The 27,656-nt window shown below is 44.1% G+C and overlaps 1 protein-coding gene and 1 long non-coding RNA gene across 22 annotated transcripts in view; both read right to left on the reverse strand.

Annotated features, from left to right (window-relative positions):
• The window catches only part of BBS9 (Bardet-Biedl syndrome 9), a 461,967-nt gene that overhangs the window by 336,119 nt on the left and 98,192 nt on the right, over positions 1-27,656 (reverse strand). For 16 of the 21 annotated variants that reach the window (XM_038389485.2, XM_043508761.1, XM_043508760.1 and 13 more), the window contains 4 exons: positions 23,237-23,339; positions 22,134-22,238; positions 19,185-19,199; positions 868-1,008 (listed from right to left, as the gene is read on the reverse strand). In XM_038389485.2, coding sequence (XP_038245413.1) covers positions 868-1,008; positions 19,185-19,199; positions 22,134-22,238; positions 23,237-23,339 — 364 coding nt within the window. The remainder of the gene's footprint in view (positions 1-867; positions 1,009-19,184; positions 19,200-22,133; positions 22,239-23,236; positions 23,340-27,656) is intronic. The other 5 variants (XM_038389486.2, XM_043508762.1, XM_043508754.1 and 2 more) reach the window with 2 other exon arrangements.
• LOC122458901 lies at positions 25,310-27,433 on the reverse strand. The gene is made up of 2 exons (XR_006279218.1): positions 27,384-27,433; positions 25,310-25,616 (listed from the first exon to the last, which is right to left on the reverse strand). It is a non-coding gene; the product is annotated as an uncharacterized LOC122458901 (long non-coding RNA).

Here is a 27,656-nt window from a genome sequence, read left to right on the forward strand (position 1 = left end):
AATCAGAAGGAGGAGAGGAGACAATAGTCAATATGCATTAATGAACCCACACAAACCCAGTTTCCTCAGAGGTCACAAGAGGATCTATTCAGCTCCTTATTCAGCCACTGTAAAAAAGATGAATTTAAAGCTACACAATTTGATGCACCCTTTTGGCCACAAGTCTGTAACATAAATTTTAATTAAATACTGTAATTATATGTGTTGTTCTGAACCAGTACAAACTGGTTTTGGGACTTTGGACAAATTGTAAATGTCGCTCTATGTAGATTTCTCTTTTTGAAAACAGTCTTATTTCATTTTTCAATTTGATCAATAAAATATTGATGTGAATCGCAAAATTATAAAATAAAATGCACTATTTTAAAAAATAATCTATAAAACAGAAACTCATAACAGGGAAAAAATTTCAAAGCTTTCAGATAACACTGGAACCTATACTGAAACCTAAACGCAGAAGACACAAAAACCCAGAAAAGCAAGTTTTTATAGGATACTTACCTGAAGCTTAAATACATTTGAAAATCAATACATACAGTATATTGCATATAAATAAAAGGGAAAATATTCACACTTGAAGTAATGCAACATCACAGACACAAATGAAGCATTTTGATATGTTGGTTTCCATGCAGTAAACCAAAATAAATTATTATAATATTTTAACAAAATGTAAAGCCTTACATTGATATCCTGATAATACATATCATACCTTTGAAAACTAAAGCCAAACAAAAATATTCAGCTTTATATTTATCATTTGGCAATTATCTTATAATTACCCTATCATTACTTCATGATGAAAGATTCCGATCTGAATTCCTAACATTTCTTATATTACAGACACATCACCATCAAAAGTCCTACCTGGAAAAAGGTTCACAAGACTGACAGGAGGTTTATTGGTATCAATAGTTAGTTTGTGGTTTGCTGTTTTTGAAGGTTGAGCTGGAAAGCAAATTAACCGCAAGGGTAGTCTAAATTTGCACTGAGCAACTCTTGGTATTCCTGAAATGACAGGACAGACAATTTGCATTGACAGTGACAATATCTGTATTCTGAGGGCAAGACATTTCATGACATTGTTTATCAAAAAGCTATATACATTTTTAGTGTAGATCAGGAACTCATTAACACAAAATGGTCAAGCCATGCAAACTTTTGGATTAAGGTTAATTTTCAACCTAAACATGGTATTAAAACTAACAATGAAAAACACTCTATTAATGACAAATTAAAAACTGAATGTTTTGGTTTCAGACTCCATGAAAATAGTATTAACCAAATCAATTAAAGCTGTATATCTATATTTATAGTGACTATATAGCACTAAAGAATATTATATGTTTGTACAGACCTTCAGCCAAACAATTCCACTTTAATATGACTGCGAGTTGTACGGCATATGCCTCATGTGTTGAATGGAGTGTATGGATACAGCAGCAATGTATTATGCACTCCTCTCAATTATCATGTGTGACGGGACAAGGCCAGATGGCTATGGAAGAGTAGTGGGAGATAGATATATTAGCTCCAGGCTAAACAAATCCATGGTACCAGGATAAGTGAAATGGAAGCTGCTCCAGGTCAATTAAGACACCTGCGGTCAATTAAGAACTTTCCAGAAGGCAGGGAGAAGGTTAGATTGATTGGGACACCTGAAGCCAATCAGGGGCTGGCTGAAACTAGTTAAAAGCCTGCCAGTCAGTCAGGTGGGTGTGCATGTCAGGAGCCGTGGGAAGAAGTTGCGTGGTTGGAGAGGCCGAGTAGTACACACCATATCAGGTACAAGGAAGGAGGCCCTGAGGTAAGGGTGAAGTGGAGCTTGAGGAAGTGAGGGCTGCTGTGAGGAAAGTAGCCCAGGGAATTGTACATGTCATGTTTCTAAAAGGTCAGCTACCATAGCTGATACTATTAGGGTCCCTAGTTTGGAGCCCGGAGTAGAGGGTGGGCCAGGGCCCCCCCTCCCCCACCTTTGCCCCCTGATTAATCACTGAGACTGGGAGACAACAGAGACTGTGCAAGGAAGGATAACTTCTCCTCACCTCCCTCGCTGGCTTATGATGAAAATGGCTCAGTAGACCGTGACCCTTATCTCTAGAGAAAGAAAGGTTACGTGGAGGGTCACAATGAGCCTCTGAGGCTAGCAAAATCAGCCAGGAAACGCGGGACCCACGGAGGCAAGGACAGAGCTTTGTCACACATGACAACTACACACTTTTTCAGAACATACATGCTTGTTTGTTTTTGTCATACCATTAAACAAAATCTGTCCTCCATCAAATGACAAAAAGTTTTGGCTTAATAAAATTCTGTCCAGTAGATGTTAACATTTGTCTAACCTTTGATAGAATATATAAGAAAGAAGGTAGCACATTGAAAAGATACCTTTTGATTTTTGCTTATAAAGGGCTGGGTGCAATTTCTAACAAAAACAGACATTTATACTTAAAAAAATTAAATGTCAACTTTAAGCATGCTACAACCATAACTACAGTGAGCTGCAGAATAAGCAATAAGACATTACAAATTATCACTGCACACCATGCTATACTACATTTGGCTAAACCAGCGTAAAAGAATGCTGCATCCACTTTCAATTGAACAACATCCTGAAACTTCGCATTTCAACATTAGTGAGTTATACAATCGATTTGAAAATAAAATTCTTAATTAAAATTAAAGAGACAAGGTTGGTGAGGTAATATCTTTTACTTGGCCAACTTCTGGGAATGGAAACAGTCAAGCTTTCGAACTCCACAGAGCTCTTCTTCGGGGCTGGGAAAGGTACTCTGAGTAAAGCATCTAAATACAAGGTGGAACCAATTGTTTAGCATAAGCAGTTAACACATATTGTGAGAGACCACTGAAGGTGAAGTAACCTGTTAACAGCTCTGCAGTCATAGGACAAAAAAAGGTTTCAGAGTAGCAGCCACGTTAGTCTGTATTGGCAAAAAGAAAAGGAGGACTTGTGGCACCTTAGAGACTAAAATTTATTTGAGCATAAGCTTTCGTGAGCTACAGCTCACTTCATTGGATGCATTCGGTGGAAAATACAGTGAGGAGATTTATATATATACACACACAGAGAACATGAAACAATGGGTTTTATCATACACACTGTAAGGAGAGTGATCACTTAAGATGAGCTATTACCAGCAGGAAGGAGGGGGGGAAGGAGGAAAACCTTTTGTGGTGATAATCAAGGTGAGCCATTTCCAGCAGTTAACAAGAAGTCTGAGGAACAGTGGAGGGTGGGGTGGGGTGAGAAATAACAAGGGGAAATAGTTTTGCTTTATGTAATAACCCATCCCCTCCCAGTCTCTATTCAAGCCTAAGTTAATTGTATCCAGTTTGCAAATTAATTCCAATTCAGCAGTCTCTCGTTGGAGTCTGTTTTTGAAACCAGTCGGAGAACGCTTCAATCTCTCCGGTCACACGATTACAGACCTGAGATTGGCTATCCCTCAACAAAAAAGCTTCAAAAACAGACTCCAACGAGAGACTGCTGAATTGGAATTAATTTGCAAACTGGATACAATTAACTTAGGCTTGAATAGAGACTGGGAGTGGATGGGTCATTACATAAAATAAAACTATTTCCCCATGTTATTTCTCCCCCCACCCCACCGTTCCTCAGATGTTCTTGTTAACTGCTGGAAATGGCTCACCTTGATCACCACAACAAAAGGTTTTCCTCCTCCCCCCCCCCCTCCTGCTGGTAATAGCTCATCTTAAGTGATCACTCTCCTTACAGCATGTATGATAAAACCCATTGTTTCATGTTCTGTGTGTGTGTGTGTGTGTGTGTGTGTGTGTGTGTGTGTGTGTGTGTGTGTGTGTGTGTGTGTGTGTGTGTGTGTGTGTGTGTGTGTGTGTGTGTGTGTGTGTGTGTGTGTGTGTGTGTGTATAAATCTCCCCACTGTATTTTCCACCGAATGCATCTGATGAAGTGAGCTGTAGCTCACGAAAGCTTATGATCAAATAAATTTGTTAGTCTTTAGGACAAAAAAAAAAAGGTGCTTAGTGGGTTACAGATGAGATTCATGGTTTATTATAATAGTGTCTTTATTAATACCATGATTCTTAGTGTCTAGCAAAGTTATGAACGTAAGCTCCAAGGCTACTGAAGGTTTTGTGCAGGTTTCCTTTGAGGGCAAGGGACTGAGAGATCAGATATGCAGTGATCATTTTGTGAAAAGTGTTTACCCATGAGTGATATAGGGTTTTTGTCTTTCCTCATTTTTCTGTGTGAGTTCATTTGAAAGCATAGTGATTGTCTGGTTTCATCCTCCTAGTTGTTATTGGGGCATTTAGTTCACCGGATGAGATACACCACATGTTGTGATAGCCATGTGTAGGACTGATGGATCTTGAAATGTGTGGCATGGGAAATACTGATTATTATAACAGTGGAGATACATATACAGGTTTTACATCTGTTGTTATGACAGGAGCTGGTGGCACTTGGAGTTGATAGGCCCTTGTCTCTGGGTAGCTTGCTTCTGATGAGGTTGGCAAGATTCTGGGGTTGTTTGAAAGATAGAAGAGAAAGTTCAGGAAAGATTTTTTTCAGGATGTGATTCCCATTGAGTATGGGTTGTAATTGCTTCGTGATGCCATGTATGGGTTTCAGTGGGGTTGCAGATGATATGTGCAATTAGTATTTTTCCCCCTGTATTGAAGCAGTTTCCCAGGGTATTTGGATAGCCCATTCCATAATGCAATCTACTTATCTCAGAGTGTCCTTATTTGGTAAAGGTGTGTAGGTGTGAGTGGCAGTCCCTTACCGTGAAACTCCGACGGCAGCCACATCTCTTTGCTGTCATGCACCTAGAATGGCAGTCTGTACAAGGGGGAAATTAACTGTCTCTAGGGCTCAAACCCAAAGGCACAGTAGAGCAGTGAACAGTTCAGGGACCCAGGCCCTTGGCAGGGCGTGGCACTAAGCAGTCTAGAGCAGTCATCTCCAAACTGGGGTGCGCACACCCTCTGGGGGTGAGCAAGATGACCCCAGGGGGTGCACGGCAGCAATAGTGCCGCCGGACGGCACTCCACAGTTTTTTTTTCTTCGGCAGCTGCTCTGCTCATCCACGGCTGGTGTTCCACTCCAGCGGCCCACCTGCAGCAGGTCTTCTGCTCTTCTTCCGTTGGCGGTGCGCCTGCAGCAGATCACCCTGGGGGTGTGCGAGCCAAAAAGTTTGGAGACCACTGGTCTAGAACTCCAACCCTCAGGCAGAGTAGAGCAGGTAAGAGTCTAGGAGCCAGTCTTCAAGCAGGCATGAGCGCCCCACACAGTCTAGGGGGCGCTGGCAAGGGGTGAGCACCCCACACAGTCTAGCATCCTAGCTCAGCAGACAGTAGACTCTTACAGGCCTTCTGGCCAAAGCTGGGGAGGCTGCTACCCCAGGGAAAAGGGGGACACAGGCCCACTCAACTCCACTGTGTCCCAGCCCAGGACCTTAACAGTGGCAGAGTGGTCCGCCACTAGGTCAGCGGGGATCCACCCACAATACGCTGACTTTATAACAGGCCTGCACTTTACCAGACTGTTGTCTAGTTTCCCTGGGCTACTCCCTACTCTCTCTAGCTTTGGTACCTTGATGCAGTGAGAGTCTGGTGTCTCCTCAGGCTACACTATCAGTGGCAACCCCAAGAGCTCCTCAGCATTGGTTGGGTCTGGCAGCTTAGGCGAGTTCTCAGGGTAACTGAAGACTTCTGTGGGCTCCTGCATCAGCAGTGGGGAGAACACATCCGTCGTCTTTGGCAGATGCTGCTCAACTGAGCTACAGGGCCCGTCTTTTATACTTCCTGTTCCCTCTGCTTCCGGTGTGGTAAGCGTGGCCTTCCTGGTTCTGCCCACCAGGGGCATCTGGGCTGTACCTCACTGTCAATCTCAGAGGGCGGCCATGTCTCTTTGCTATACACACATCCCGCAAACCCAGTTCCCAGTCTCCAGGGCTGGTCAGGTCCCCTTCCCCCAGTCGTGACAACGTGTCTGCATTGGCGTGCTCCTTACTGGCTCAATGTTGAATGGTAAAGGCGAATGGATATAGAGTTAGGTACCAGCGCATCAGCCGGGTGTTGGTATCTTTCATCTGCTGGAGCCATTTCAGCAGCACGTGTTCAGTCACTACCACGAAGGGGCTCTCAAGGAGGTAGTGGTGAAGCGCTTCTAAGGCCCATTTGACAAGTAGAGCCTCTTTCTCAATTACTGAGTAGTTCCGCTCCCACGGGAACAGCTTACAGCTGATGTATACTACCGAGTGCTCTTCACCATCAATGTCCTGCAAGAGGACAGCCCTTACTCCCACTGTTGAAGCATCAGTTTGGACGATGAACCAGCATGTAAAATCAGGGCGATATAGTATGGGCTCTCTGCATAGATGGTCTTTCAGAGCCTGACAGGCTACCTTGCAGTCAGGTTTCCACCGCACCCACAGTGGCTGGTCTTTGATAAGCAGCCCAGTGAAGGGAGCGGCAATGGTTGCAAAGTCTGGGATGAAGTGCCGATAATATCCCACTAGTCCCAGGAATTGCCAGACCTGTTTCACAGCGGTTGAGGCCGAGTGATCCTGGATCTTCTGGATTTTTCTGAGTAGGGGTCGCAGCTTGCCTCACCCCAAGGTATATCCTTGGTAAGTTGTTTCCTACCACCTGATCTGGCATTTCTTGGGGTTGGCAGCGAGACCTGCCCTGCAGAGAGTCCTCAAGACAGCTTCCACCTGATTCAGGTGGTCCTCCCAGTGGTGACTGTATTTGACCATGTCGTCCAGGTAAACTGCATCATACTCACCGTGGAGTTGCAGCAGATGGTCCATTAAGTGCTGGAACATTGCAGGAGGCATATTTTTTTTTATTTTTGGGGGGGGGGAGGGATAGCTCAGTGGTTTGAGCATTGGCCTGCTAAACTCAGGGTTGTGAGTTCAATCCTTGAGGGGGGCATTTAGGGATCTGGGGCAAAAATTTGGGATTGGTCCTGCTTTGAACAGGGGGTTGGACTAGATGACTTCCTGAGGTCCCTTCCAACTCTGATATCTATGGTTCTATGTGGAAACCGAAGGGCATCTTGGTAAACTGGTAGAGTCCACTGGGGGTGGCAAAGGCTATCTTTTCCTTTGAGCTGGGCTCCAGTGGGATCTGCCAGTATCCCTTCATTAAATCAAGGTTAGTAACATACTAACATACATCCCCCAGGCGGTCAAGGAGCTCGTCTACCCATGTCATCGGGTAGGCATCAAATCAAGAAAATTGCATTAACCCTCCAGAAATCTACACAGAATCAACGGGTCCCGTCCGGTTTAGGGATGAGCATGATAGGGCTCTGCCACTCACTAGAGGACCGCTCGATGACCCCAAGTTCCAACATAGCTTAGACCTCCTGTTCTACTGTGTCCCACATGTGGCACAGGAGTGGTCAGGTTGTTCCACAGACAACTTCTCTGGGTTTGGTGTAATGATATGGTGGATCTGGGTGGTCTCTCCCAGCACAGCAGTAAAAGTCCTAGGAAAAGCCTCAATAAGACATCTGGCCTGCTTTAGCTGATCCTCTGAGAATGTATCCCCGAACATCTCAGATTCTGTTCCCATGGGGGTCTGTGGCCCCAGTTCGGGTTCCAGGGGGGACAGGATTATTAACAGCCCTTCCCTTTCACACCAGGGTTTCAGAAGATCAACAAGGTAAATCAAGATCTTCTTTTTCCGGTCAGGCTGTCAGACCTCATAGTTGACAGGGCCCATCTGGCAGATGATCTCATACAGACCCTGCCAGTATGCTAGCAGTTTTGACTCCTCTGAGGGGAGCAGTACAAGGACTCAGTCTCCTGGTTTGAAGGTCTGCACACATGTGCTCCGATCACATCCTCTCACTTGGACTCCTTGGGCAGCTCAGAGGTTCTCCTTCATGAAGGCCCCTACATGAGCCAGGCATTCATGGAGCTGCAGTACATATTGGAGTATGCCCTGGGCTCAGGATGGGGTCTGCTCCCATGTCTCCCTGGTGAAATCCAGCAATCCCTGCAGCTGGTGGCCATATAACAGCTCGAATGGAGAAAATTTAGTGGAAGCTTGTGGTACCTCCCAAACGGCGAGCAACAGGGGAGAAAGAAGTTGGTCCCATTGGCGAAGTTCTTCCGGGGGAAATTTCCAGAGCATTCTCTTTAATGTTCGGTTGAACTGCTCAACCAAACCATCCATCTGTGGATGGTATACGGATGTCTGGAGTCTTTTGATCCTCAAGAGGCTCCAGACCTCTCAGAGGAGTTGGGATGTAAAGTTTGCGCCCTGGTCCGCGAGGATGTCATGGAGCATGCCCACCCAGGCAAAGATCTTTAGGAGTTCCACTGCAATGGTCCACGAGGTGGCACCTCAGTATTGAGAGAGACTGGAGTCTCCTCGGGGTGCACCGCCAGTGGCAACCCCAACAGCTCCACAGCATTGGTTGGGTCTGGCAGCTCAGGTGAGTCCTCAGGGTAACTAAAATCTTCTGTGGACTCCTGCATCAGCAGTGGGAAGAACACATGTGTCTCCTTTAGCAGATGCTGCTCAACTGAGCTATGGGACCTGCTTTTTATACCTCCTGTTCCTGTCTCCTCTGCTTCTGGTGTGGTGAGTGTGTCCTTCCTGGTTCCATCCACCAGTGGGCATCTGGCCATCTCTCACTCTCAGTCTCCGAGGGCATCCATGCCTCTTTGCTACAAGATGGTTTTAAGTGTGTTACGGTATGGATCCAGGACTTTCTCCTCAGAGCATATCCTGTGTATCTAAGTGCCTGGCTGTAGATAACAGATTTCTTGGTGTGTTTGAGGTAGTTATTGGATCTGTGAAGGTTGGTGTGGCGATCCACGGGTTTATTGTATACAAGTTCCATAACTGAAGCTGATTGTGGCGTCCAGGAAGTTGGTGCTAATGTTGCAGTGTTCTAGAGAAAATCTGATAGATTGGTGGTGCTTGGTGAACTTCTGGTGGATATCTATGAGGTACTTTGGGTCATCTGTCCAGAGGATGAAAATATCATTGATATAGCTCAGTTATATCATTAGTTTTTGTGGTGCATATGTCCAGAAATTCTTCTTCAATGTGGCCCAGGAAGAGTTTGGCATATGGGAAGCCATCCTAGTACCCATGACTGATCCCATGATTTGGACAAAGTGTTTGTTATTGAATGTAAAATTGTTATGGGTGAGGATGAAATAGGTAAGTTTGGCAATATGCTTTGGGTGGATATCTGAGTATTATCCATTATCTTGTAGATATTTGAGGCAGGCAATGATGCCATCATTATGACACAGATCAGTGTGTAGGTGTCACCATGCCTCACTAGTCACAGCTGGGGATGCCAAATTTAGGACAGACTGCTGAGAAATGGGGCAGATTCACACCCAAACTGGTGGTTATTCTATCATTAGATTATACCAAGCCAGCAACAAAAGTGAACTTCTGGATCACCACATTGGTTAGCAAGACATCAAAAATACAGCCTGCTTAGGCATTCCAATCTTTGGTTCGCCACCCAGACACTAGACTTGATGATGAGTGATTACTGAAAACCAATTTAATCAGTTAGAGGGTCCTTCCAATCCTAAGAGACTAGCCACGTAGCCAGGTAAATATATAATTCAGATTTCACCCAACAATTGTGCTGATACCAATCCTTTAGTAAGTAAAAACTAAAGGTTTATTAATAAAGGAAACTAAGAAAAGAGTTATAAATGGTTAATAGATCATATATACACAAGTGATTGCAAAGTCCTTATCAGGTTTGTAGCAATGATAATCTGGAATCATGCAAACAGATTGGGGGTCATCAGTCCTTGTTTAGAGCTTCTGTGTGTTTGCGTCAGGGAAGCCTGGCTGTTTAAAAATAGCCGGAGCCTCGCGAACCAGCTGAGCGGCAGCGAACCAGCGGAGCAGCGGGGACAGCAGAGCAGCTCACAGCAGGAGTTTGCCTGGGACTGGTAAGTATCCGAGTGTGTGTGTGTTTGCTTGCTGAGGAAGTATCCGAGCGTGTGTTTGCTGGGAGGGAGCCTGAGTGAGTGTCTGATTGGCTGCTAGCCTGCAGGGGGCGGGCATTAGGGTGTCTGTGTGTTTGCGTCAGGGAAGCCTGGCTGTTTAAAAATAGCCGGAGCCTCGCGAACCAGCTGAGCGGCAGCGAACCAGCGGAGCAGCGGGGACAGCAGAGCAGCTCACAGCAGGAGTTTGCCTGGGACTGGTAAGTATCCGAGTGTGTGTGTGTTTGCTTGCTGAGGAAGTATCCGAGCGTGTGTTTGCTGGGAGGGAGCCTGAGTGAGTGTCTGATTGGCTGCTAGCCTGCAGGGGGCGGGCATTAGGGTGTCTGTGTGTTTGCGTCAGGGAAGCCTGGCTGTTTAAAAATAGCCGGAGCCTCGCGAACCAGCTGAGCGGCAGCGAACCAGCGGAGCAGCGGGGACAGCAGAGCAGCTCACAGCAGGAGTTTGCCTGGGACTGGTAAGTATCCGAGTGTGTGTGTGTTTGCTTGCTGAGGAAGTATCCGAGCGTGTGTTTGCTGGGAGGGAGCCTGAGTGAGTGTCTGATTGGCTGCTAGCCTGCAGGGGGCGGGCATTAGGGTGTCTGTGTGTTTGCGTCAGGGAAGCCTGGCTGTTTAAAAATAGCCGGAGCCTCGCGAACCAGCTGAGCGGCAGCGAACCAGCGGAGCAGCGGGGACAGCAGAGCAGCTCACAGCAGGAGTTTGCCTGGGACTGGTAAGTATCCGAGTGTGTGTGTGTTTGCTTGCTGAGGAAGTATCCGAGCGTGTGTTTGCTGGGAGGGAGCCTGAGTGAGTGTCTGATTGGCTGCTAGCCTGCAGGGGGCGGGCATTAGGGTGTCTGTGTGTTTGCGTCAGGGAAGCCTGGCTGTTTAAAAATAGCCAGAGCCTCGCGAACCAGCTGAGCGGCAGCGGAGCAGCGGGGACAGCAGAGCAGCTCACAGCAGGAGTTTGCCTGGGAGTTCGCCTGGAGTGAGCCCAGTGAGGCTTACATCTTGCCAACGTCTCTGAGGAAGCTCATAGTAGGTAGGTGATATGGAAGGGGGGGGTTCAGCTGTTGTGACCTGCACTGGATGTGCCATGTTTGTCTTTCTTCCACAGGACAGAAGCGACTTTGTCTGTACAAAGTGCAAGCTGGTCTCCATATTGGAAGAGAAGATTGAAGGTCTGGAGCAACAGGTAACGACCCTGCGTTGTATACGAGAGACTGAGGATTTTCTGGACCAAACTCAGGATAGCCTTCTAGGGGCACAAAGCTCTAAAGATATAGAGCAGGTTGCACAGAGGAGCCAAGAGGCCAGTGAAGAAGCTTGGCAACATGTGACCTCCAGAAGAGGTAAGCGGAATGTCCGGGTTCCAGTAACACAGACACAGGTAACTAACCGCTTTCATGTTCTCTCCACAGGTACCAATGCGGAGAGTGGACCAGATGATATGTCTGGGGGGAGAAAGCGGAAGGAGACTCCGCTGGTTGGGAGGCATGAGATGCGATGTCCTGAGGTTGGAGGTTCCACGACCACCACTCCCAAGAGGAGAAGGCGGGTGGTGGTGGTCGGGGACTCTCTCCTCCGGGGGACTGAGTCATCTATCTGCCGCCCTGACCGGGAAAACCGAGAAGTCTGCTGCTTGCCAGGGGCTAAGATTCGTGATGTGACGGAGAGACTGCCGAGACTCATCAAGCCCTCGGATCGCTACCCCTTCCTGCTTCTCCACGTGGGCACCAATGATACTGCCAAGAATGACCTTGAGCGGATCACTGCGGACTATGTGGCTCTGGGAAGAAGGATAAAGGAGTTGGAGGCGCAAGTGGTGTTCTCGTCCATCCTCCCCGTGGAAGGAAAAGGCCTGGGTAGGGACCGTCGAATCGTGGAGGTCAACGAATGGCTACGCAGGTGGTGTCGGAGAGAAGGCTTTGGATTCTTTGACCATGGGATGGTGTTCCATGAAGGAGGAGTGCTGGGCAGAGACGGGCTCCATCTTACGAAGAGAGGGAAGAACATCTTTGCCAGCAGGCTGGCTAACCTAGTGAGGAGGGCTTTAAACTAGGTTCACCGGGGGAAGGAGACCAAAGCCCTGAGGTAAGTGGGAAAGCGGGATACCGGGAGGAAGCACAGGCAGGAAGGTCTGTGAGGGGAGGGCTCCTGCCTCATACTGCGAATGAGGGGCGATCAACAGGTTATCTCAAGTGCTTATATACAAATGCACAAAGCCTTGGAAACAAGCAGGGAGAACTGGAGGTCCTGGTGATGTCAAGGAATTATGACGTGATTGGAATAACAGAGACTTGGTGGGATAACTCACATGACTGGAGTACAGTCATGGATGGTTATAAACTGTTCAGGAAGGACAGGCAGGGCAGAAAAGGTGGGGGAGTAGCACTGTATGTAAGGGAGCAGTATGACTGCTCAGAGCTCCGGTACGAAACTGTGGAAAAACCTGAGTGTCTCTGGATTAAGTTTAGAAGTGTGTGCAACAAGAGTGATGTCATGGTGGGAGTCTGCTATAGACCACCGGACCAGGGGGATGAGGTGGATGAGGCTTTCTTCCGGCAACTCACGGAAGCTACTAGATCGCATGCCCTGATTCTCATGGGTGACTTTAATTTTCCTGATATCTGCTGGGAGAGCAATACAGCGGTGCATAGACAATCCAGGAAGTTTTTGGAAAGCGTAGGGGACAATTTCCTGGTGCAAGTGCTAGGGGAGCCAACTAGGGGGAGCGCTTTTCTTGACCTGCTGCTCACAAACCGGGTAGAATTAGTGGGGGAAGCAAAAGTGGATGGGAATCTGGGAGGCAGTGACCATGAGTTGGTTGAGTTCAGGATCCTGACGCAGGGAAGAAAGGTAGGCAGCAGGATACGGACCCTGGACTTCAGGAAAGCAGACTTTGACTCCCTCAGGGAACAGATGGCCAGGATCCCCTGGGGGACTAACATGAAAGGGAAGGGAGTCCAGGAGAGCTGGCTGTATTTCAAGGAATCCCTGTTGAGGTTACAGGGACAAACCATCCCGATGAGTCGAAAGAATAGTAAATATGGCAGGCGACCAGCTTGGCTTAATGGTGAAATCCTAGCGGATCTTAAACATAAAGAAGCTTACAAGAAGTGGAAGCTTGGACATATGACCAGGGAAGAGTATAAAAATATTGCTCGGGCATGTAGGAAAGATATCAGGAGGGCCAAATCGCACCTGGAGCTGCAGCTAGCAAGAGATGTCAAGAGTAACAAGAAGGGTTTCTTCAGGTATGTTGGCAACAAGAAGAAAGCCAAGGAAAGTGTGGGCCCCTTACTGAATGAGGGAGGCAAGCTAGTGACAGAGGATGTGGAAAAAGCTAATGTACTCAATGCTTTTTTTGCCTCTGTTTTCACTAACAAGGTCAGCTCCCAGACTGCTGTGCTGGGCAACACAAAATGGGGAAGAGATGGCCAGCCCTCTGTAGAGATAGAGGTGGTTAGGGACTATTTAGAAAAGCTGGACGTGCACAAGTCCATGGGGCCGGACGAATTGCATCCGAGAGTGCTGAAGGAATTGGCGGCTGTGATTGCAGAGCCCTTAGCCATTATCTTTGAAAACTCGTGGCGAACGGGGGAAGTCCCAGATGACTGGAAAAAGGCTAATGTAGTGCCCATCTTTAAAAAAGGGAAGAAGGAGGATCCTGGGAACTACAGGCCGGTCAGCCTCACCTCAGTCCCTGGAAAAATCATGGAGCAGGTCCTCAAAGAATCAATCCTGAAGCACTTAGAGGAGAGGAAAGTGATCAGGAACAGTCAGCATGGATTCACCAAGGGAAGGTCATGCCTGACTAATCTAATCGCCTTTTATGATGAGATTACTGGTTCTGTGGATGAAGGGAAAGCAGTGGATGTATTGTTTCTTGACTTTAGCAAAGCTTTTGACACGGTCTCCCACAGCATTCTTGTCAGCAAGTTAAGGAAGTATGGGCTGGATGAATGCACTATAAGGTGGGTAGAAAGCTGGCTAGATTGTCGGGCTCAACGGGTAGTGATCAATGGCTCCATGTCTAGTTGGCAGCCGGTGTCAAGTGGAGTGCCCCAGGGGTCGGTCCTGGGGCCCGTTTTGTTCAATATCTTCATAAATGATCTGGAGGATGGTGTGGATTGCACTCTCAGCAAATTTGCGGATGATACTAAACTGGGAGGAGTGGTAGATACGCTGGAGGGGAGGGATAGGATACAGAAGGACCTAGACAAATTGGAGGATTGGGCCAAAAGAAATCTAATGAGGTTCAATAAGGATAAATGCAGGGTCCTGCACTTAGGATGGAAGAATCCAATGCACCGCTACAGACTAGGGACCGAATGGCTCGGCAGCAGTTCTGCGGAAAAGGACCTAGGGGTGACAGTGGACGAGAAGCTGGATATGAGTCAGCAGTGTGCCCTTGTTGCCAAAAAGGCCAATGGCATTTTGGGTTGTATAAGTAGGGGCATAGCGAGCAGATCGAGGGACGTGATCGTTCCCCTCTATTCGACACTGGTGAGGCCTCATCTGGAGTACTGTGTCCAGTTTTGGGCCCCACACTACAGGAAGGATGTGGATAAATTGGAAAGAGTACAACGAAGGGCAACGAAAATGATTAGGGGTCTAGAGCACATGACTTATGAGGAGAGGCTGAGGGAGCTGGGATTGTTTAGTCTGGAGAAGAGAAGAATGAGGGGGGATTTGATAGCTGCTTTCAACTACCTGAAAGGGGGTTTCAAAGAGGATGGCTCTAGACTGTTCTCAATGGTAGCAGATGACAGAACGAGGAGTAATGGTCTCAAGTTGCAATGGGGGAGGTTTAGATTGGATATTAGGAAAAACTTTTTCACTAAGAGGGTGGTGAAACACTGGAATGCGTTACCTAGGGAGGTGGTAGAATCTCCTTCCTTAGAGGTTTTTAAGGTCAGGCTTGACAAAGCCCTAGCTGCGATGATTTAACTGGGACTTGGTCCTGCTTTGAGCAGGGGGTTGGACTAGATGACCTTCTGGGGTCCCTTCCAACCCTGATATTCTATGATTCTATGATTCCTTATTAGAAATCTAGTCCAGAGAAATTAAGCAGTAAATGAAGACAAAATGGAGCTGTCCCTTTTCATATCTTCTGCCATATGTATGGAATTTTACTCAAACAAAGTCCACAGTCCCTGTCTGTGGAAAGCTATTGGCCCAAGATGGAGTCCTGAGTCACATGAGTATATCACATGTCCTTACATGCTTTGATGACTCACAGAGGCAGCCATTGTTTGTATATGTTGGGAAGCATGAAGAAGATTGGTTGGCCTGCGTAGCTCCTTGTAGCTTGAAAGTTTGTCTCTTTCATCAACAGAAGTTAGTCCAGTAAAAGATATTACCTAACCCTATGTCACGATGTCTCTATAATAACCTGGGACCAACACAGCTACAACACCACTGCAAACAACAGTGGAAGCTATTGAATTTTAATTAAAATTGACATTCAATTAACACTGACTTCCTGTTGGTAACCATTCATTAAATGAATGGTGGCACTGAAGAAACTAGCAAGTCACTTTTTATTCAGCTTCAATAGTGAGTTATTATTCAAATGCATATTAAAGTTTATCTTTTATTTGGTAATGTAGTAAAGAAGCAGAGATGGACAGAACTGGCTACAATCTTTGGCTAGAAACATACTGCTGAAAAATTACATTTTGCATTATTGGGACTCAGCGACAATGGGAGAAAAATTATTCTACATAACAGAAATACACATTTTTCTTAATAGATATGATTTCTTTTAATTTATTTTCAAATGCAAATCAGAAATTGTCAACAATATGCACAAATGTAAACCAAGACTCAATGCTTTTGAAATTGGTAACAAGTCTGAAATATAACACTTGATCTTAGCTAGAATAGAATAGAATAGAATATATAATATATGATGGAAGTCCTAGAAGCTGTAAAATGGGAAGCCCTTAGTCTAATGAGCAGGCAGCTGCCACTTTCCTTTGCCAAAACATCCATCAGGGGAATCTTTGTTTTTTCATGTGGAGAAAGCCTGTGTATGCAAAAAGGTCTACCATACTGATACTGGTATCAGCTTCACAGTACCACCACCCATTCTCTCCTAAAGTCCCCGGATCTCCACAACCATTCCAGACAATTAGTTCGTCAGATCTTAATTTAGCCTAAATGTTTAGCATGACCAGATTTTCAGATGGAATAAACTAAGACCCCTTTCATGGCTGGGGTGGGAACAGAAGAGATGTGAAGGCAAGAAAGTGACATTTATGATAATCAGGGAAGCATGCATGGAAGGTAATAAAAGAAAAAGGAGCTCAACCTTCCTCTCCTCTGCCAAACAATACCCTGCCATCTCACCTCTTTTTCTTGCTACCTATGGATTTGCTCTATATGCAAGGAAGGGCTGCTTCACGGACTTGTGCAGAGGCAAGATCACTGGGAGGCCTTGAAAAATCGGGTTAGGTATCAAGGCCAAGTAACAGATATACATGCATTCAGCTGGCCTGTTGTTAACTTCACTAGAGCCGCTGGCTGGTAGTGCCTCCAGCACTTTACAAAAATCACAATAAAACTTGTTTATATAAAACTGTCAGAGACAAGCCTTAAAAACTGGGGCATTCCAGGGTTTCAGGGACACTTGCTTCTCAATCAACTTGTGAATTTTGAAAATGCTGACTTGAACAAACTTCACATAACTTTCTTACAAATCTCTTCATAATCTACTAGAAAAAATAGTGAAAAATCTTTTTGTTTCTCTCAATAGTGACATAATACAAAAGTCTTGATATTAAATCTTGAAATATTTCAGAGGGTTGCCAACAAGAAATACTTAACAGAATTTGCCACAAAGATTTTGAAATATTTTCATACTGAAAGCAAGTTTGTTTTTTTTCTAGTATCATGACACAATTACTCTTGGATCTCCAGTTCTCAGTTTGCCTCAACATAAATAATATTTTTTCAACATGTGCAAAGGAAATGCAAATCAAAACTAAACATGACAGAACTTTACTTCCTGAAACAAAAATCTCAATTATCTCTGGCATACACAGACAGAGTCCAAAAATCACTGAATCAAAGGGAAGCAGAACCAAAAAGCTAAAAAATATATAACTAGAGTATAAAATTTATATTGGAGAATTCTTTCAGAACACTTCTTTGGGTGTTCTAGAGTAATTTTACATGGGAGCAAGGAAATCCAAAGAAGCACCAAACTCTGACTGCCAGAACTTCCCTGATCCCTTTCTATTATGTCATAATAGGCCTTGTCTCATCCTCGTCTACTGTTACGTTATACTTTGCACATGTCATGTAACTTTAACACAGTAATAATGGATAACAAAACATATGCGATAACAATTTTTTCCCCGTGTATAAAAGCAGAATTGCTCATTGGTAATGTAACCAGAGCCGATCCTATAAATATCATTTGTTTGAAATATGATACACTGTGTGCATGTAAGATATAAGTAAATGCATTAATCTTAATTATATCTTTATAAAAAAACCTTGTGTGGTGAAAGAAATAGCTGAGACTGCATTCAGGATGTTAAATATTCAAAGAATTTATGACCTTTCTGTTACTGACTGAGCTGAATTTAACTACTGCAGTACTCATTGTAGTAGCCCAAATAAAATCCTACCATAAATACATCCTCAGGTAAAATTCTCCAATCTTACTCATGCTTGAACTGAGGGAAATATTGGCTTGAGTAAAAACTGCCCATATGAGTAAAGGTTGCAGGATCTGGTTCTTCATTTCTAAGAGATGTCTGATCCTATCAAATTGCATTTAAAATAAACACATCTATGCAGTAAGGCAGAACTATTCTTAGCAGCAGTGATAGTTTGAAATACTCCTGCTTCTACTGTATCCTGGGTCCCATGTAGCTGACCTCACGCTCCAGAACAGATGGAAATGAATAGTATTTTCATTGCAGCCACTCCTCCTGGTTTGTAGGGAGTGTTGCAGTGGCAGACTTGTGGTTGCATAGCACCACAGCCTGTTCCCCGGGCTGGAGTCACTCCATTTCTTGGAGTGCTTCTATTGCTTCAGCAAAACCAGGAGCAAAAGAGAGAGAAGGAAGGCAGCCACTAGCAGTCTCATTTACCTACTCACTAGTTGCAGCAGCTTTAGCTCTACCTCTCCCAGACTGCTCAAAAATGGATGGGTAATGAAAGAGAGGCTGAGAAGGAAAAGACTTCAAAACATATGCCTATTAAGCAACCCCATCTCTAATGGGAAATCTAACAGCTGGAGACTTCCTTTCCAGCTGACCTCCAAACTGGGGTTTCTCTTACTTTTTTTGGGTGAATGGGGAATTTACAACCAATAAATTTCTTATAAAATAAGAAAAATAAATGCATATCCCACAGGGACTTAATATACGCTTTAAACATATCCAGACAATAGGGAGCCTCCAAAATTCAAGAACCGTTCTTTTTCAGCCTACCTAGATGCTAGTTATCTTTCTATCCCTCTTTTATCCTCCTGTGTATTGTCACTTTGATAGCTGGGCACCACTTGAAGCCATGATACCTGTCATAGTCATGGCTACATTTTGAACAACATGTGTGCTAGTATTTTTAATCATCTAGATATCAACTTTCAGCCTTCCATAAGACAGTTCTAAGAAGAACTGGGATGAATGGAAGCAATTCACACCACTCAGAGCTACTGTTTCACTCTGTGCATAGATAACATGGCACCAGTTCAAATCCTGAAGGCTTTTTCACAGTAAGAAAGGTTAAATAAAATAATGCTTAAATTCAGCTGACGGTGATGAGCAATACATAGCACTGTAAGGTGAAAGGTGGCTAAAGATAAAGTAAGCAATAATAATATAATTGCATTTGCCATCACTGTCCTCAAGATAGAATAAAACACTTTAATATTAAAGATTCCAATGTTATGCAGGTGTAAATGTATTACAAGTCAATAAAAAAATAATCATTGGTGCATTCTACTTTTCCTATGGATAATTCTCCCCTTACGTCTAAGCCTCAATCTCTCCCATAATTCCCAGCAGTCATCCCTAGAGCAGTGCCAAGCCAGAACATTGTTCCAAGGAGGATATAAAAGCTTGTAAGAGTCACCTCCTAAAAAATACATTCACAGTTCACTTCCAAATCTGCTTCATTGACAATCAGCTGTCAGTTATAACACTTTGTCCAGTTTTAATATCTTTTCTTTCACTCACCTTCAGGACTGAGATCTACCGCATAATCAGTGACAGGAAGAAGGGAGGAAAAAAAGCAAGAATATGTAAGATATTATTTAAAGAGGAAACAAAGAAAAGTAGTAATTAACTGTTTAGAAAAAATAAATGCAACTTTTGTTAAAGGCAAAATCCAATAAGTGTTTTTTTTTAGTGTGTCTGAATATGTAAGACGTAACACTAACCATTAATAATCAGGAAAGGCCAGATTCATCCCTCGTGTAACTCCATCCAACTCAGTAAAAACAATTTAAATTCAACTGTATTGAATTCCACAGAGTTACACCAACCATAATGTTGACCCACAATGCTGGATCATTTAGACTAGGGGTAGGCAAGCTACGGCACGCGTGTCAAAGGCGGCACGTGAGCTGATTTTCAGTGGCACTCACACACTGCCCGGGTCCTGGCCACCAGTCGGGGGCGGGCAGCTCTGCATTTTAATTTAATTTTAAATGAAGCTTCTTAAACATTTTAAAAACCGTATTTACTTTACATACAACAATAGTTTAGTTATATATTATAGACTTATAGAAAAAGACCTAAAAATGTGAAAACGTATTACTGGCACACGAAACCTTAAATTAGAGTGAATAAATGAAGATTCGGCATACTACTTCTGAAAGGTTGCCGACCCCTGATTTAGACAAACTAAAATCCATTCCAATGAAAGGTTCCTATTCAGATATAGTGAGACAATGAAAGAATATTTTTTCATGGACCTAAGTGCTATCTGAGGACTTGATTCTACAAACTCCAACAGGGATAGTGTGTTTGTATACAATTCTATTGAACTAGCCAAGCCTAAGATGCAACAAAACATCTGAACCATTAAGTCATTTATTTTATGTAATTATTTTATGCTCCTTGTCCTGGGCGAATTCCACAATTAAAACACATGTTCAAGTGCAGTCCTATTCTAAAGCGATTCTGTATGAAATGGCTAAATAGTGTTCTATGATTACTGTATTTCAAAGATCTCAGGTCAAATGTACCCTCAGGTTACAAGTATTTGTTTCCTAACTGCAAGGTCTACAAGCTCAATATCTGAAAGTCAACCTGGGATATTTTCTTTCATTGTTATTAACTATTAAAAAAAGTAAATAATTCGTTACATAATGCAAAGAAATAACTATTCAGCTCACTCTCTCTTTGCTATATTGGCTCTGCAGGGCTAATAGGAGCAAAAAGCAGTAAAAATGCACATCACTAAAATCAGGGGGTAGGATTCAAGAAACCCAAGACCAAACTGTGCAATTTACACCTAGCTCTGTGCTAGAGGTTGTCCGCAGACATGTCCACATGGCCCCAGACAGAGCTCTTAGGAAGGTACTGCATGCTCAGTCACTAGAAGCCATCAATCTCTGACATTCCTAGAGCGCAGGAACTGGAACTGTGTCTGCTGCTTGCACAGATGATCTGGAGCATGGGGCGGCATCCTTTGCCCTCTACCCTCTGCACACCCAGCTAATCTAGCCTGGAAAGGACAGATCTGTGTTATAATGAGCCATTTTTATAGTCAGATTTACAAATAAAACTGTACTTCTAACTGCCAAAATAGGTAGCACAAACACAGTACGTCTCCTTGAACTGTCCCAACCCATCACAGGAAAAACTTTTCCAGTGATGATCCATTCTCAAATTAATGCTTAACCAATATATTATGCTTTGCTAACTCAGGGCCTAATAGCCCATCAGAGAAGAGGAATCCCATAGCTAAGGGTTCACTAGCAATAATGTTTTGCAGACTCAGGTCCTTCAGAATGTAAATCCCAGGCCTGCCAGAAGAATGCCTTGGATGACATCATGTTTATTTTCTTAAGGAAAACAAAAGATGTTGTCCTCAACACTTTTTAATATTGTGTAGATGTATTTCTCAGAGCCTCTGAAGAGGGCTATGGTTCTTGTGGAATCCAATGGTCCTTTGGCTTCCTGAGATCAAGAAAAACACCCATTATAGGAATGTTGCTTCCCATACTGCCTGACATAGACATGGTAGTATGGGGAGTACTGAGCACATGAAACAAAGATTCCCTGAGGGAGAAATGCCCTCCATTCTGTTCCTGCAACCAGTGGGAAAGGAGGAAAAGAGAAAGCAGACTTGGTGCCAAATCTTCAGCTGATATAAATCAATGCATTTCCACATACCCACTTTTACCTTTAGTATAAAACACTTTTACCAGTAGTATAAAATATCACCCAGTTTTCTCCCAGACGCACACGTTCTGACTGAGAATTAAACAGTGTGTGTAATAGTGTTTAAACATGAGACAGTCCTGACATGGCATGGATCATTCAACTTAGCTCCTTGTCCTTGACATCTGATTAGCCAGCAAGATGTGCAAAGACAATAGATGTCAGAGCAAACTGACCTGTTGTGTCACTATGGATGGCCTGGGGTGATTAGGTCATTATAAAATGCAACAACTCACATTTTGTTCTTATTTATTCTAAACAAGTAGAACAATCATAAATGCTAATCCAAAGACTAAAAGGGAAACAGAGTGAGGGAATAATCAGTCCCAGCAACCATTTAATCCTCTTCCTCTGTGCAGAGAGAGTAATTGTCACTTATGTTGGCAGCCTCTGCAGTGAGGTCAAGGACTGAATGGTCATAAAGAGGTAATTAACTTCTCACCCCTAAAGGAGGTCCCTCTCAGATCAGGATAGAAGCAAATTGCTGAGACAGCACATGGGAAGCCTGTTTCCCAAGTTGTAAATGTATATTGTTAACTCTGTAAACAGGTCAAGCAAGTTAATGGTGCTATATAAAATATTAACTAAAACAAAGGAGACCAAATTCTTCAGCACAGTACTATTAACTTAAAAATATTTTAAAGAAGTTAAAAAGAAAGAAAGAAGAGCCATAAGGGAATCAAAACCTCTAAAAAGAAAAAAAACTATTTGAAATCTCATTTCACAGTTGCTCACCTGTGGGCATGCTATAGGAAGCCACAGCATTTCCTTCCAGCTCTGCTGGTGGACAATTCCCTTTCAGAAAGACAGACAGGGCTACAGCTTTAGATCCACATGACTCTACAAATAATAACAAAGTACATTAAATAAATATTGCCAATTGAAAGAAAACCTAACATTTTCCAATATTTAAGGAAATATTTTTTAGGTTAAGTTATAGTATACATTTCCATTGAACTAATTCAAATCAACTCTGCACATTATTTTTTTCTTCAATATATATTATTAAAAGTAAACAATATGCTCCAATTCAAAACTCTCTTAAAATGCAACTGTGAAATGTCTCTGTGCAGCAAATATAAGATAGACTCAATACAAATGCAATTCTATATTGAGGTCATAGCATCAGGGCCATCAGCCCTCTGTTCCTTAGGGAACATGCGGTAGGACCATAGGAACTGGCATTCCAGAAGAGACCAAAGATCTATCAATTCCATTATCCTGTCTCAGCAGTGACAAATGTTAGATGCTTTAGAGCAGGGTTGTCAAACATAGGGTCCGCGAGCCAGATCCAGGCCCTCGGACACTTTTCGGGGGCCTGCAGCTCCCTCTGCAATTTTCAAAGCAATCCAGCCTGCAGCTGACAGAATTTCAAAGAGGCTGTAAGGAAGCCAGAATGGGCAATGCTGAGAAGGAAGCTTATGCCTGACTGGGCACAAATAACTGAACCTTCTCTCCCGTCCTGTTGCTCAGCAGAAGTTTTGTACAAGCACAGTAACCACAACACCACATATTTTTTTTGAGGTAGAGTGACCAGTACTGGACATAGGCTTGCAAATTAGGATGCACAATTACATTATTTGATTGTATACTATTTTCAACATTATTTTATATCTTTCTGGTTTTGCACACAATCTAACATTGTTGGGTTTTTGTGACTGCCACTGACGTTTCTTTTTTTTAAAATAGAGTATAATCATCAATCATCATCATCATGATGTCAAAAATTAAGCTTGATGCATGTCTACTTAGAGGGTCACTAAGTAAATCTTAGAATAAGGCTCAAACAGATAAAGCAATACATTGCAATACTTTGTAACAGTAAAAGAAGAATTTACCTATATCATCAAAGAGGAACTGGTCATGGGTCAATGCTAAAGGAGGTTGTACACATATTGATAATTTTGTTTTCTGCACAGCCAATCTGCTCTGTAGTGTGATCTGAAGTAAGTTGAAAGTAAAAAAAGTATTTATACACACCAAGTATTTATATAGCACACATTAATCTATCTATGACTTTAAAACCAGCATAATTAGCAAAAATTATCACATTCAATGATGATTTGCACTTGCACAATTCCACTATAACGAGCAGCTAAGAAAACTCCCTGAAAATGTAATGGTAGGCCTTGACAGCTAGTGAGAAGAAAAAAGTGAGATGGTTTATCAAAATTCCTTGGTAATATTCACGCAAGACTAATTTATCTTATCCAATTGCAATACAATAGATTTGTTTTCTATTTTGCAAATATCCAGTTTGTTTGGGTTTTTCAATGTAAAATAATGGGAGTAGTCAATATAAATAGTAAAAAATTAGGCAATTATTTAAATAAGATATTACTCTATATTTTTATTTCACCAAAAGGACTCCGTTCAGCAGCCATTATGTTCAGTGAGCACCAAATCATGGAATCCTTATTTTTTTATGGCTTGGCAACGATAGAATCTACTCCTCATGCAGAAGCTATTTTCCAGTGTTACATTACCCCTAACATGCATATATAACATACCTTCATTACATGTAATGTGAAGATTCAGTCTGGGGGAACCATATACATCTCAAGCAACCATGCTAACATCATTCAAAGTAAAGTTCACAGATAAAATGTATTGATAAAAAATAAAACTTGTATTTATTCTGATTTTTAGATTTATAAAATGCATCCTATCATAGTTAGCATATATAAAAACATATTTTTGCCTTTTTCTCAGAAAAATAAGGACATTTCCCGCAAAAAAACAGATCATCTCCTTAAACAAGCTCTTCAAAAAACAAATGAGTTTTTCACAGTGTCCTAAAGGTCTCCAGATTCAGGCTCTACCTGACTAGTGTTGGAAGCAAATTCCAGAATGAAGGGCTCTCCACCAAGAACACTCATGACAGCAGCTGCAAGAAGCTAGTGTGAGCGGGAGCTGTCTCAGCTGCTAGTTTGAGTGTCCAAGCTCATTTTAACTGTCCTGGATAAGGGGAAAATTAGCCAGGAAGAAGATAGATATGAAGGTAATGAGTTAAGCTCAGGAAGTAGGTACAACTTTAAGTTGCAGTCATTGACCTAGATCTGAATTTAGCCCAATGTTTTTAAAATGTGCTTCAACTCCAGTTAAATATATCTATACACAAAAATTGCACAAAACTAAGTTAAACAGATATAACCTTCTTATAAACTGACATAAAAGTCCCCGTGGAGAGATTTGCAATGGTTTAGCTAAAATAATCTTTAAAACTATTTTGATGAAAAAGGTGCAACTTTTGTGTGTAGACAAGGCCTCACACTGTCCATGCTTAGTAATGTTTGCAACGTTCATAAAAAGGCAAAGTTTGCTCCATGCTTTGAAGTGTAAACCTCCATGAAACTAACAGAGTTGGAGACGGCTGAGTTAATTTCTTTGCTGGTGTTAGTTTAATTAGTTTTCTGAGCCTGAGTATATCTATTTACATTGCAAAAGTTAGAGAAAATAGTGACACCTAAATTCAGTGGTAAGTGATATGTGAATACCATGCTTATAAAACAGAAATATCTTTGCAAATACTTTACTTTTACTAAGGGTATGTCTACACTACGAAATTAGGTCAAATTTATAGAAGTCGAATTTTTAGAAAGCGATTTTACACAGTCAATTGTGTGTGTCACCACTTAAAACCATTAAGACCATTAAGTCGGCGGAGTGCGTGCACAGTACCGAGGCTAGCGACAACTTCCGGAGCGTTGCACTGTGAGTAGCTATCCCACTGTTCCTGCAGTCTCCCCCGCCCACTGGAATTCTGGGTTGAGATCCTAATGCCTAACAGGGCAAAAAACATCGTCGCGGGTGGTTCTGGGTATATGTTGTCAGGCCCCCATTCCCTCCCTCCCTCCCTCTGTGAAAGCAACGGCAGACAATCATTTCACGCCTTTTTTCATGGGTTACCCGTGCAGACACCATACCACGGCAAGCATGGAGCCCGCTCAGCTCACCCTCACCATACGTTTCCTGGGTGCTGTCAGATGCAAGACTGCATTGCTACATAGCAGCAGCTCATTGCCTGGTGGCAGCAGACAGTGTAGTACGACTGGTAGCTGTCCTTGTCATCTCCTGGGTGCTCTGGCCGGCCTTGGTCAGGTTGGTTGGAGTGCCTGGGCAGACATGATGCTCCTGGCAGATCTCTGAGGTCTGCCGGGGGCATCTGGGCGGACATGGGTGCTCCTGGCGGACCTCAGTAAAGTCCGTCAGGGGCACCTGCACATAAATAGGAGTGACTCAGGTCATTCTCTTCTTTAAGTTTTGTCTAATGGAGATTCAGTCCTGCCTGGAATATTGGCAGAGGGATAGCTCTCCCAGCCAGCAGCACCGTCTGCTGCCAGGCTACCCCTCCCTCCCTCCGTAAAAGCAACGGACGACAATCGTTTTGTGCCTTTTTCCATGCAGGCGCCATATTCCTGTCAGCATCATCATCCACCAGCTGCTTCCGCTGCCACTCTGCTCTCCTGCTCATGCCATTACACAGCAAGCATGGAGCCCACTCAGATCACTGCAGCAGTTGTGACCGCTCTAAACACCATGCGCATTATCATGCGGTATATGCGGAACCAGAACCTGCAAAAGCAGGCGAGGAGCAACAGCAGTGCGGTGAGGATAGTGATGAGGACATGGACACAGACTTCTCTCAAAGTACGGGCCCCGGCAATTTGGCTATCCTGGCAATGGGGCAGGCTCATGCCGTGGAACACCGATTCTGGGCCCGGGAAACAAGCACAGACTGGTGGGACTGCATAGTGTTGTGAGTCTGGAATGATTCCCAATGACTGCAAAACTTTCAGATGCGTAAGGGCACTTTCATGGAACTTTGTGACTTGCTTTCACCTGCTCTGAAGTGCCAGAATACCAAGATGAGAGCAGCCCTCACAGTTCATAAGCGAGTGGCGATAGCTCTCTGGAAGCTTGCAATGCCAGACAGCTACCAGTCAGTCAGGAATCAATTTGGAGTGGGCAAATATACTGTGGGGGCTGCTGTGATGCAAGTAGACAACGCGATCACTGAGCTGCTGTTATCAAGGGTAGTGACTCTGGCAAACGTGCAATGGGATTCCCTAACTGTAGTGGGGTGATAGACAGAACGCATATCCCTATCTTGGGAACGGACCACCAAGGCAGCCAGTACATAAACCGCAAGGGGTACTTTTCAATTGTGCTGCAAGCACTGGTGGATCACAAGGGACGTTTCACCAACATCAATGTGGGATGGCCAGGAAAGGTACATGACACTCGCATCTTTAGGAACTCTGGTCTGTGGGAATGGCTGCAGCAAGGGACTTACTTTCCAGACCAGAAAATAACCGTTGGAGATATTGAAATGCTTAGTTATTCTTGGGGACCCAGCCTACCCCTTAATGCCATGGCTCATGAAGCCATACACAGGCAGCCTGGACAGTAGTCAGGAGCTGTTCAACTATAGGTTGAGCAAGTGCAGAATGGTGGTAGAATGTGCATTTGGAGATTTAAAAAAGTGCGCTGGCGCAGTTTACTGACTCGGTTAGACCTCAGCTCAACCAACATTCCCATTGTTATTACTGCTTGCTGTGTGCTCCACAATCTCTGTGATAGTAAGCGGGGGGACATTTATGGCGGGGTGGGAGGTTGAGGCAAATCGCCTGGCCACTGATTACGCGCAGCCAGACACCAGGGCAGTGAGAAGAGCACAGTAGGGCACGCTGTGCATCAGAGAAGCTTTGAAAACCAGTTTCATGACTGGCCAGGCTACGGTGTGAAAGTTCTGTTTGTTTCTTGATGAAAACCCGCCCCTTGGTTCACTCTACTTCCCTGTAAGCCAACCGCCCTCCCCTTCCCCCTTTGATCACCGCTTGCAGAGGCAATAAAGTCATTGTTGTTTCAAATTCATGCATTCTTTATTAATCCGTCACACAAATGGGGGGATAACTGTCAAGGTAGGCCGAGAGGGGTAGGGGAGGATGGAAGGACAAGGCCACACTGCACTTCAAAACCTACTGAATGCCAGCTTTCTGTTGCTCGGGCAGTCCTCTGGGGTGGAGCGGTTGAGTGGCCAGAGGCCCCCACACCGCGTTCTTGGGTGTCTGGGTGAGGAGGCTATGCAACTTGGGGAGGAGGGCGGTTGGTTACACAGGGGCTGCAGCTGCTGTCTGTGCTCCTGCTGCCTTTCCTGCACCTCAACCATACGCCGGAGCATATCAGTTTGATCCTCTAGTAGCCTCAGCATTGCATCCTGCCTCCTCTCATCACGCTGACGCCACCTCTCCTCTG

Source organism: Dermochelys coriacea, chromosome 2 (genome assembly GCF_009764565.3).
Source record: "Dermochelys coriacea isolate rDerCor1 chromosome 2, rDerCor1.pri.v4, whole genome shotgun sequence".
Taxonomy (NCBI): Eukaryota; Metazoa; Chordata; order Testudines; family Dermochelyidae; genus Dermochelys; species Dermochelys coriacea.